Source organism: Sciurus vulgaris (assembly GCF_902686455.1).
Source record: "Sciurus vulgaris genome assembly, chromosome: 8".
Classification (NCBI taxonomy): domain Eukaryota; kingdom Metazoa; phylum Chordata; class Mammalia; order Rodentia; family Sciuridae; genus Sciurus; species Sciurus vulgaris.
This window is the reverse complement of record NC_136468.1, coordinates 17,379,872-17,391,968: the sequence shown is the minus strand read 5'-3', so window position 1 is coordinate 17,391,968 and position 12,097 is coordinate 17,379,872. Positions and strand designations below refer to the sequence as shown.

Below are 12,097 nucleotides of genomic sequence, written 5' to 3'. Positions count from 1 at the left end.
TGTCCACCTCCACCCTAGGGGGTCTCTCCCTTCCTCTCAGGAGCCTGTTGTCCCTGGAGAAACGAAGCCTCATTTTTGGTTTCTGGGTTTTTAGTTTGGAGACGAAGTCTTGCTATACTGCCCAGCCTGGCCTGGAATACCTGGTCTCAAGAGACACCTCTGGCCTCAGCTGCCCAGTAGCGAAGACTAGAGGACTCCCCTGTGTCTACTTTGAATCTTTTGGGGATTTTCTGTTTGTGTTTTGGGGGGCGCTGGGGGTGGTGCCCAGGGCCCTGCACAGGCTAGGCTGTGCGACACCCCCAGCCCGTGAAGCTCTTTCTTCTCTCCCCGAGGGCCACACCTCAGCCTCTGGTCCACACCGGGGCCACTCCTGTCTATGCTCTGTCCTTGGAACTTCTCAGGCTCATCCTCTGTTGCTTCCTGCTCACTGGCAGGTGTCTCTCTCCTGATCTTGTGAGCCAGCCCTCCTCACAGCCCACGGCTCAGTGTCCCTGTGGCTGACTTTTACCTTTTCTGAACCACGGGGCTCCCCTCCTCCTAGGACCCACTGCTCCCCTGTGACTCTATAAACCTGAAGACCCGTGAACTCTGGCACCCCGTTCCCCTGCGTGCCCATTCTCCACCCCACCCGAAGTCAAGCCCAGAATCAGAGAATCAGCGAACGTCCACCTGAAGAGGGGCCCTGAGGTTTTAAAACAAAAAAACCAGGAACAGAAACGGGGAGGCTCACACCTATAATCCCTCAACTCTGGAGGCCAAGGCAGGAGGATGGTGAATTCCAGGCCAGACTCAGCAACCTAGCAAGACTCTCTCTTAAAATAAAACCAAAAACCAGGAAGGCTAAACTCACTAAGTCACTTAGAACAGTACTGAGCAGCTTGAATCATACAGCTGCGTCCCCTAGAGATCAAGCTGTCTCAGTACTTGCTGGAAGGTCATGTGGCTCTGACCTGGGGACTATTTCCTTTATATATTTAAAGAGTCACGCAAAAGGACTCCGAATGCTTCTTCTCAGATCTTGTGCCCCTTGACTTCAGATCTGGACTTGCTGTGGGATGAACAGTTGGTTGCTGGCCCACGTGCCTCTGCTGTTGGCCCCTGGGTCTTCTCCCAGCCCCGGCCCCTGCCCCACCCCGCCACCCTGCCTCAACACACCTTGGCACACGCCCTCCCTCGGGAACACTCTGCCAGCCTCCAGTGTGACTGCATCTTCCCCAGCCTCAGTGCCAGAGGCCTTGGCACATCCTCCACCTATGTGCTGCACCACCCCAAGATGCCAGCCTGCTCCCGCCCGTCCTGATTCACTGTCTTCCATGCTGTGAACACCTCCTAGGTAATTATAGACTTTTGGGTCTGTTTCCTGGGTTCCCCCACTCCACGCCGGCTCCGTGGGGTGGAGGCTTTGTCTGATTGATTCACGGCCTTAACCCCAGCACTCAGCATGGAGAATCTGGCACAAAGCAGGTACTGCGTAAATATTTACCCAAGAGCGAATTCCTACCTCCTCCGCCCTCGCGCCCCATCACTCACACACACAGGTGCCTCCCCACTCTGCCCAGCACACGGGGCTTCCTACCAGTAAGGCCATTCTGAACACGGCCTCTGGCCTGTGGCGGTGCCTTTCGGCATTGCGTCCTCTGCTCTACACGAAGATGTGTCCTTCCGCTCTGTCCCACTCACACCAGCTCACAGCCTCATTTCCCTTCTGAGCCCAAACTACCACCCGGGGAAAGACTGTTTCCAACAATGCATGCTACTTTCCTGCTTGCCCAAAGATGGACATCAATCCTCCTGCCCTCTGGATACACTATTTTGAATCCTGATCTTATCAGAAATCCCGCCACTTAATTCCTAGTGTCATTACCACCAACAACCTGCCGTCTTGGTTTTATTGTTCATGTGGTTTTTTTAACAGACCGAATTTAAATTTTCTTCTAACTTCATCCTTCATGAAACATGTTTATACTATGGAGTTTGTCCAATTTCTTCCCCAGCCTATTGAAATCCTTCTCCTTTTATTGCTGGTACAGGGGTAATTATGTCCAGGCATTACTTGATTTGTTTTTATAAACTTAAAACAGAAATGGTCATTAACCCTTTGTTTCAGTGTTTTTTAAAAAAACAGAAAACAAAAAACAAAACAAAACAAAACAAAACAAAACTTAACTTTCCGTTCACTGTTTAGGACAACATTTGGCCAATCTGTTCAAGAAAGAAAGAAAAAATAAGAATCACCAAGTAATGACTACATCAAAGCAAAAATGCAGGGTAATCTATTTTCAGCAGAAATAAATCCATAGAAGATCTAAACAGAACCTCCTATTCCAAAAATTTCCATATTAAGGAAACACTCACTTACTCTACCAGCAACCTCCGGCTCCCAGAACACCCTCGCTACCCAATCACCTGCTTCAACAGGGGACTGTCTATCCTTCTGCACGCTCATCACAGACACTGAAGCACCTGAGGCCACCAGCTCACCGAATGCAAGAGTTCTAAGCCATCCAGAAAAGCCAGGGCATTCAGGTAAAAGCAAGCTGTCTTTGCACCACCTGCACCCCCACGAGGAGGTGTGCTTGAGCCAGGGGAGAGAAGCAGGTGCCATATGCAAGGAAGTCAGATACTGAATCATCTGGACACACTGCCTGCTTCCAAATTCGTAGAATTCTACTTTTTTTCCAGATTACAGCAGTGACTACAATAATCTAGCTTTATACAGAGATGATCCAGTCAGAAAATGAGACGGAGGAGGCAAGTGCCTGGAAATGCACTCCACCAAAGTGAGATCCAGGGACAGGACTGTGAATGGGCCCCAGGACTCTGGTCGCAGCTCCTGCGGCTAACTGACATTTTCCAAAAAACAGAAATCCAGTCGGCCCTCTGTCTTTCAAACACATAGGATACGTAGCAAGAGCGGGGCAAAATCAAAAAATGAAATATATGGAATTTTGCTAATTTAGGCGTTTGATTCTTTTACCCTTCAATGATTAAACCAAGTCAATGGCAAAAAACTCCTTGATTTAGAGGCTTTGGAACCTATATCTATAATATTAGAATACTAATATTAAAATGTTAAGAGAACCCACAGGTGATTAGTACAATGCTATTGGTTCTCCTGTACTTCCTTATGTCACCTTACCTGCAAAAAGTAGTGATTAAGCTGACTTACAGAAGTGACGTGACTAGGACAAGGAAGCCCTGGATTCCCAGCTGAATATTTCAACTATCCACAAAGCTTTGACACACATCCTAAGCTCTAATCTATTGTTAAGTGAATTGACCAGGGTGATTTCCACTTAAAAATATCACTCCACTTAAAATGGTTTCATTCTATATCTAAGGGAGGAGCAAAATAAAAATTCTGTTATTTATGACAAAATGGGCAATAGGGAGATAAATGCATGGAATGTGGCCTCCTAATCTGATGCAGAAATTCTTAAACTTCGGGTGGGTCAGAATCACTGGGAGAGTTCACTAAACCACGGAAGCTGTATCTCTCTCCTAGAGTTCCTAATTCAGTGGTCGGTCTCAAGGCCCAGGAAAAGGTCTTCCTAACAAGTCCTCAGACCCCGCTGCTGGTTCATGAAGCACCTGTGAAGACCCACTGGTCGCCAAGGAAGAAGGGTGATGTTCATTGACAGGATTGGGGGACTCAGGGGAGCAGGTTTAGGGGGTTACCAAGAGAGAGGAGCCCAAGATAGAGATCAGGAAAAGGAAGTACAAATGTGAATAGCCATGAAGTTCTTCTAGAAAGTGAGAAAGTAAGGCTGGTTGCATCTTCTTATATCCTAGTGCATATTACTGTATAATCTGATTATACAGCTTGCTTAAATACCTTAAAAACTTTGCCCTCATAAGGTGGATGGTAACATGATGCTCTTTCAGAAAGCAGGTAAAAGCAAAAGCAAATTTCAGTCACCAAAAAAAACTGGAAACACACCAGGCACACTAGTGCTCAGGGTAAGGGCGGGACTCCACCCTTGATGTTGAATGTGGATATTTAAGAAGCATATGTTGACTGCAGTCAGGGGTCGGAAGAAGAGGGCACCTTGGAATCTTTTGGAGAGAAGGAGGCGGCGGCCTCACTTTGGATTATAGAAAGTTTAATTTGCAGACAATAAACAATAACATATTTTGCCTCCGTTTCATGCCTCTAGAATAAAAATTAACAAATAATAAGGAAATGATAAGAGAAACTAAGTTGAGCACAGTGGACATGCCTGTAATCCCAGCAGTTTGGGAGGTTGATGGAAGAGGATCCCAAGACAAGGCCAAACTGGGCAACTTAGTGAGACCCTGTCTCAAAATAAAAAATAAAAATGGTTGGGGGTGTAGCTCAGTAATGGAACACCTGGCAATCCCCAGCACCACAAAATCACAACAACAGTTGGACAGAGAGGAAAGGTGTATGTCATAGGGGAGTTGGGAGCTCATGAGAGTCCCCTGCTAAGTCTTATCGACAAGCTGCCAGGACGGGGGCTCCGAATCAGTCTCTGCCTCCACCCAACATGTGTAAGCAGGGTAACATTTGCGTCACATGGATTCCAGCTTCTGAGGATGGGGTCCAGAAGGAGGAGGCTATGGACTGAGTGTCTGTGTCATATACTGAGGCCCAATCACCAGCGTATCTTTGAGTGGCCAGAACCCTGCCAAGCTGGCATCTGGGCCTCAGACCTTCAGCCTCCAGCTGCTGTTCCAGCCACCCGGTTTACAGCAGCCTGAGCACACGGAGACAGAAGTGGGTGAGTGAGATCAGCGCTGCAGCCTGTGCTCTGAGTTCACGGTCAAGGTATCATCATCTACCTAGTGACCACTACCCTAACTCCAGGCAGGAAAAGCACCTCTGGTGTATCATCGCGGTCATCACACCACAGTCCTAAGATGGGAATGAATGCCAGGCTTATTTTGAGCCCCAGCTTTCCCCTGACAACTGCTCCCTCACCCTGGGTCCTCCCTAATGTGAACTCAAAACAAGACATGCCCCTGGTAGCTCAGCAGCAAGCCACCCATGCTGTTCACTTGAACCTGAAGGGATAGATGGTTCTGGCTCTTGGGTTCTGTTCCAGGTGCCGAACCCTACGTCTTCGAAAAGTTATGCCTCAGCCTCTCCTGCTGAAACTGCCTTACAAGAGTCTACCCTGAGCTCCAACCCCCAAATCAGCATCCAGTGGGTTGCCTGCATGAACTTCCAACCTTCACCTACCTGGGACGCCCCTACCTGTGATAGTCCACCCATTCGATGGGACACTGGGTAAGTGCCAGTTAAATGTCAGCATCTTTGTTTTAATATGCATTCTGCCTAATCCTCAACTCAAGGCTGCACAGTTGATAATACTCTTTCATCTGTGGGTAGAGAACACACAGTTAGAGAGCCCAGTCACTTTCCCAGGATCACACAGCACAGCCAGTTGGTAAACCACCCACCTGAACTGTCTGACCTGAGAGCCCACAGTCTTTATTTCTCCTCCATACTGCTGCATCCCATGTCCCTTCCCATCCCACTCTGCTAACATTTCCCAGGAATGGAATTGGCTCTTCTCACATCCTCTCAGTCTGGTGTTGGGCCAAGCTCCTGAGTCTCCTCCAACAACTAGATCAGTCCCCCATGCCCCCTACCCCAGGTTTCTGTCCCAACCTGCGTACGAATCCAGGCTGGTGAGTCCCACTTGCTTCTCCACCTGTTTCTGATTTGTACTATCAAGCAATGGCAACAAGTTATGATGGATCAGAGAAAAGGAGTAAGAAAGGGGAGAAAAGAAAAAAAAAATGGTCAAGAAAAAAAGTAAAGTAGAAGAGAGAGAAGAAAAGAAGACGCGGTAGCCAGTAAAACAACAGGTGTCAAGTAAGGACATGGCGGGAATGCTCGGTAGGGAGGGACAAGATCCGTCGTCTAAGATAAGCCAAAGCAAACTGGTCCTGGTCTGAAAAGAAAGGGAATGATATCTAGATAGCACAGCATGAAAGCAATGTTTGATCTTTGGATATGTGATCAAAAAAAGTGGTAGCTATAAAGGACATTTTGGGGACAACTAGAGAAATCTGAACACAGATATATTAGATAATAGTATATCAGTATAAATTTTGTAAGCATTATAACTTTCATGAGGTTACTTGGGAAGATTTCTTTGTACTTCAGAGATTCCTGCTGAAGTATTTAGACATGGACTGTCAGGATGTGTCAGCTTTCAAAGGGTCAAGAAAATAAGAACCCTACCTGCCTCCAGAAAGACAGAAAGACAAGCGCATATAACAAAAGATAGCAGCGAGTGGATTTAAAGGATGTATGTCTTCAATGCACTGTTTTTATGACTTTTCTCAGATTTGAAATTTTTCAAAATAAAAAGCTAAAAGAAAAAAATTACACATTAGCGCCAAAGAAGCCAGTACTTCCACAAAGCTCAAGATATTTTCGTTTGCCCAATCATATCCTCCTCCTGACCTTGAAGGCACTGTTATGGGTACATTAGGATACCACCCAAGGGACAAGCTACTTACCTGCTTCAAGTCTCAGTCCCCTCATCTATAAAATGGGGCCAAAAATGGTACTTAACTCGAAGGGTTGATGGTGTATAAATTAATTCACAAAAGTTACTATTTACTGAACAAGAACAGAATATATAATAGGATCCCCACTTAAATTGCCCAAATATAATTCTAAAGAAATTGACTTTTGTTTTAGAAAATTCTTTTTATCATCTCCTAAATAAAAAATAGAGAAGCAATTTCATAGAGAATACGTGCCTAAAACCACAGAAATTGGAGTTGACCCATACATCTTGTCTGTTAAGGGGAGAGCAGTTTCTTATAAACTGTTTCTTAACTTGACATTCAGGGTGAGGCACTTTCAATGAAGAAAAGGCAACTCTAAGAAAGAAAAATGAGCTTCCCTCTCTACGAGGACAGTTGTGCAATGAGGGGCAGGGCCCAGGTAGGAAACCCAGAGTCTTCAAAACAGATTCCTTCTCTAGGCAGGAGACACTCGGCCAAGGGTGTGGGGAGGGCAGAGGCCCTCCCGGCAGCCAGCGTCTGGAGGCCTGGGGAGCAGCCCAGACGAGCACATTCCACAGGGCTGGAGGGTGGGCCAGGGGCCAGCAGCCGTTAAACACCACTTCTGTGTCCTCCAGAAAGAAAGAATGTCTGCAGCCAACAGCATGTGCCTTGTTCTAAGAACAGCTTTCTCCCGCAGCTCCTCCTCCGCCGCCCAGCCGGCCTATCGCAGGCAGCCTTGCCCCTGGGCCTCCGTGGGAGAGCGGAGGATGCCCGCACTTGCTCCAAGCCTGCAGGACGGCAGGCTCCCAACCTCAGGGGCGCCCAGCCCTAGGTTAAGCCAGTGCGAGCTCTGAGGGCTAGACTCGACTTCAACAGAAAATAATGAAAAATAATAAAACCTGTAGAGAGCTTAAAGCTGCCCACTCAGATTTGGAGTGACCCCCTCCCCCAAAATTGTGGAAGGCAGGTTAAGTGGCTATGTAGGACGTAAGGGGAGCTGCGGGCACCGCAGGACTTGCTGTGTGCCCGCGCTGTGATAGGTCAATGCCCACAGGGTCAAGTCCTCCCCGCCCTGACCCCCGATGGCTTTCCATGCTGCGCACACGTTCTCACCTTCATCCTGGACCTCCCTGGGTGGTCACACACAGCCACCGAACGTTCCTGACGGATAATCTGACTCTCTTCACCTTATTATTATCGCAATAATAACAAAATTATTAATTGAATTACTAAATACAAAGTAAGACAACCTATTTGAAAGAGGAGAAAAAATGGAAAACCTAAATTTTGGAAAACCTAAAATTATAATAATTGACTAAGTTAAGAAACTATGAAATGTATTCACAATCCCTGATACACAGCTGTGAAAAAGTGAGGGATTGGTACTGAAATAAGAAGAAGGTCTATGGCTGAATATATAGGAGTATGACATAATAGTTACATGAAGATTATAAATCACAGCTATGTCCAAGGAAGACTCGTGGAAAAATGTCTGCCTACTAATGCAACAGAAATTAATAGCTGCTCAGAGAAGCAGATAATGAGTTTTTGAGAGATGTATTTTCTTTTCAGTTTTGTAATGAGGTAATACTCTTTGTGATGAGCAAAAATAACACTATTATTTCTTGATTAAAAAAAAGGAAACGAACCTAGAAAAGTAGTAGAATTTTTATAAAAAGAAAATAATTTTTTATATGAATTCTATACATGTCTAAGGGAAGTAACCACCAAGGAGTGTGTAAAACTCATAAGTAAATACATTATGGATCAACAGTGGGGTTCCTTCCAGTAGGTACCCAGATAGACACCCTGGTAATGGACTCCTCCTATCTGAGGGAAATCACAAAATGGAGAGAAAGCTTCCGGGACTCTTTGAAAATATTTATACATGACAAAGAACTTTCTCTTTCTACAAAATTCACACCAGAAAATTAAAGAACTAGGTTAATATGAAAAACTAAAAGGATTTGAAATCCCCAGCTAATAGTCCTGGAGATCCTATTCCAACTCATTTGCCTCGTATAGAAAACTTGGATCCTAAGGGAAATCCAGATGCTCACAGAGAGCTGATGAACTTTCAAGAAACAGGTTCAGGTCTGGAGCAAGGTGTGCAGAGTTTCCTAGAGAATGACTCTCTGGACCTACTCTGAACACAGTGGAAGACCACAGACCTCCGGAACTAGAAGAAAGTGTGCCTAAAGAAAGTTAGTCAGCTGTGGGCCTCAGAGGGTGCAGGCAGCAAAAGATAACCAAGATGGCTAGAATTCAAGAGAGTAGCAGTACAGGACCCATCTGCACCAGGTAAGTAAGTATGTCCAGAGGCTGACTATGATGGATCTGAGACCCCAGAGCCTTCCAAGGAAAGCGAAGAGGGATCTTAGCCAAACCAGTACGACTAGAGCTTAAAACCCTTCTCTTAAAGACCTGCTCACGTTGTTTAATTATCCATACAGAGCTTATAATTAATGACTTCTCCATCCATTTTCATAATTAAATTCTCCAAAAGATCACTATGGAAGTTTTCATCAGACTATAACAATCTGAAAACATTTTATGAGTTGGCGTTTTGTGTTCTGACACGACATATTGATTGCTCCGGCATATTGATTGCCGTCACTGACTTGCGCTAAGATGAAGCAGGAACCGAGTGGGAATGAGAAATAATGGAAAGAACCTGTTAGAGGCAGAACTATCTATATTATAAAATTAGAAATAAAAGAAACAATGTCAGACATCTGCTTTAAAAAAAAATCTTGTGGAAAAAAAAAAAACACAAATAAAAATATTTGTCCTGCCCACCTTTCAATTATTCAACAAAATTTCTGAGAACTGGGCTACAATAGTCTTGAAAAGCAAATGGATCCTTGCTCTGTTGGAACTAAACTAATGTGAGAGATGGTGTCAGTCAGATCATCAAAGTACTGAACCAGAAATACAGCATATTATAACCCCTCTGAAATAAAGGAACTCTGATCTCTAAGAGCAGAGAGTTTACATAAGACTTGAGCTGGATTATCAGTTAACTGAGCAAAGGGAAGAGGAAAAGAAGACAATTCCAGACAAAGGAATGGTGTGTGCAAAGGTCCTGTGGCAGGAAGAAATATATTTAAAGAACTTTTAACAAGGAAGGGGGCTCTTATGGCTGGAGTATAGATTGCCAGGAAGAGCTATAGAGAGATCAAACCATAGAGGGAGCTGCAGTCCTTGTTAGGAACTGCATTTTTACTATAACAATATAAGGCATTGAAGGGTTTGAGGAAAGACAATGACATAATCAGACCTACATTTTTCAAAGATTTCTTCTAAATATGAGGAACAGGAAGGAGAGAGAGGGCAGAATACATGTGAGCAGAGCTGCTTACAGGCTATTCCAGTCCTGGTAAAAGATGGGGACAGCTTGGCTTTAATAAGGAGGACCAAGAAGATGGAAAGAAATGGATGGAATAGAGGCATTTAGGAAGGACGATCCCCAGGACTGAGCAGCAGACTGGATGTGGGATGTTAAGGAGAAGCTGGTGTCAAGGATGTGTGCTAGGTTCACGGCCTGTCCCAGTGGACAGACAGCTGTACTACTCACCAACATGGAACAGGTCTGGGATACAGCCTGGGAGCCAGAAACTCAAATCCAGACTCAGGCAGACGTGGCTGAGAAGCCTTAGAGATGGCTCCGTGGAGAAACCGCTGGCACCGGATAATCAGGTCTTAGAGATCCAGGTTAAAGATACAAACTAGGTGCCCGTCATAATACAGGTGGCGACTGAAGCGACAGAAGTTGCCCAAGGAAAGTTACAGAGAGGAGGGGTGACAGACAGTTCAGCACGGAGCCTGAGGTACTCAGACCTTTTAGAAGGTTGTATGAATCCAAGGAGAAAATGTCCACAAACGTGCTTTATAAACTGCAACGCATTAAAACGATCAGTGACACTAAAAGCTAAAAGGCTTAGAGACTAATATTTTTCAGTATTTTACAGGTGTAGACACTGAAAAAGAAAGTAAGGATCAAGCTCCACAAGGCCCTCAGTTGTTGAGAACTCAGCAAGAGTTTAATCCATATCTAAGCTCCAAAAAGTCCAGAACAGACTGAGTTCTCTGTGAGCTCCCTAGAGGCTCCTGGAAGGGGGCTTAGAATTACTCATAATCAGCAGGCTATTTCTTTTCCAGAACCCACAAATGAGCCCCATACTTAGCCTCTGCAGCAAGCTGGCTGCAGCTCCTGGGCTGGGCTGACACACTGTAACCTCACATCTGCAGGACTCTGGCCCCCTCTCCCTCCCTTAAAGGGCCTTTGTCACTTGTTCCCCAGCCTGGCAGGCGGGACAGAGGGGCCTTTGCTTGTGTACTCTGTAAAAGCAGAACCACGTCTGGAGAGCCAGAAAGCTGGAAGGAGACCTCACGGGGCACACTTCAGGAGGGCCAGCACCCTGGCAGTGAGGAGCCACAGGAAGTAGCCCCCACACGCTTCTGCTAGAGACAATGCTCCTCTCCCAGAGCTCAACACGCGATTTTAAAAAGCAGGAAAGGGAGGCAATCAAGCTTGGTGTAAGACAGCTTGCATTTTTCTCTTAGGAAAACCATTTTAAACAGTATTCATTTGCTAGAGTTAAAAGTGGCTTCTCAAAACGGTGACCTTAGAATCGTCCCGCCCAGCTGCATGAATCAAGAGCAATTCAGCTCAGGCCCCTGGGAGGGACATTGTGTGGGAGGCTGAGCCAGATGACCCTCCGTGGTTTTCCTGCTCCGTGATTCTACTCCCACGTGGAGGAACCAGATGTTGTGCGGCCACGTTCTCCAACGAAGGATTCAGCATCTTTCAAAAACATCCACTTTCTCCACACCAGTAAGTGAACTAATGGCACTACAGAACTCTGATTGACCAAGTCTGGGGTTCAATGCGGATATTTTATTAGCCGAGAGTTTCTTCTTACCCACTTTCTCTTGGGTAAGAAGCCTTCTTGGGCTTCTTTCCTAAGTGTATGGCCACCCAGCCACTGGACATGTGCTGAGACCTGCTGACCTTTCCCCAAAGGACAAATACAGTCTCTTCCCACTCACCTCAACCCTAGTGCCATCAGCCCCACCTTTCCTACCCTGGGCAAGGGTCACTCAGTATTTTACCCTTGAGGCCAGTGATCTCAAGCCTGGCTGCATACTACAGTGCCTTGGAGAGGTGCTGCGTCCTTTCCCCAAGCTTCTCAAGGAGAACATGTCAATCACCGCAAAAGTGTTTTAACCAGGTGCTGTAGGCCTGCTGCCCAAGTGCCACGACAGCACCTCACCACACCTGATCTAAACCTACCCACTGGTGTACCCTCCACGCCACTCATCTATATATACTGCAGACCTCTGTATACACGTGTCCAGTCTGGAGACTGCTGAAGAAGCTCTTCTCCCTCGCTTCAGAAATTTGGAGTTAGTCTTAGGTAGGATTCAGGCCCTGTAATTTTTAAAACCTTCTGAAGTAATTCAGATGTGCAGCAAAGAGGTAAGAAGGGTTCTGCTTCCCATGAGGCCTCACGCATGAGGTGGGAGAGGGTGGGCACCGGGGGCTGCCGGAGATGCACAGCTGCACAGCCTGCAGGGCCACAGCGTCTCGGTTGTACCACCAACA

The 12,097-nt window shown here is 46.2% G+C and overlaps 1 protein-coding gene across 2 annotated transcripts in view; it reads right to left on the bottom strand.

Annotated features, from left to right (window-relative positions):
• CREB3L2 (cAMP responsive element binding protein 3 like 2) overlaps window positions 1-12,097 on the bottom strand; it is a 108,317-nt gene that overhangs the window by 75,224 nt on the left and 20,996 nt on the right. The window contains exon 1 of one of the 2 annotated variants that reach the window (XM_079150122.1): window positions 1,577-2,715. The exons of the other annotated variant lie outside the window; for it this stretch is intronic. Within the exon in view, the coding sequence (XP_079006248.1) occupies window positions 1,577-1,588 (12 nt within the window). The 5' untranslated portion in view covers window positions 1,589-2,715. Of the gene's footprint in view, window positions 1-1,576; window positions 2,716-12,097 lie in introns of those variants that run through there. 2 annotated transcript variants of the gene reach the window in all.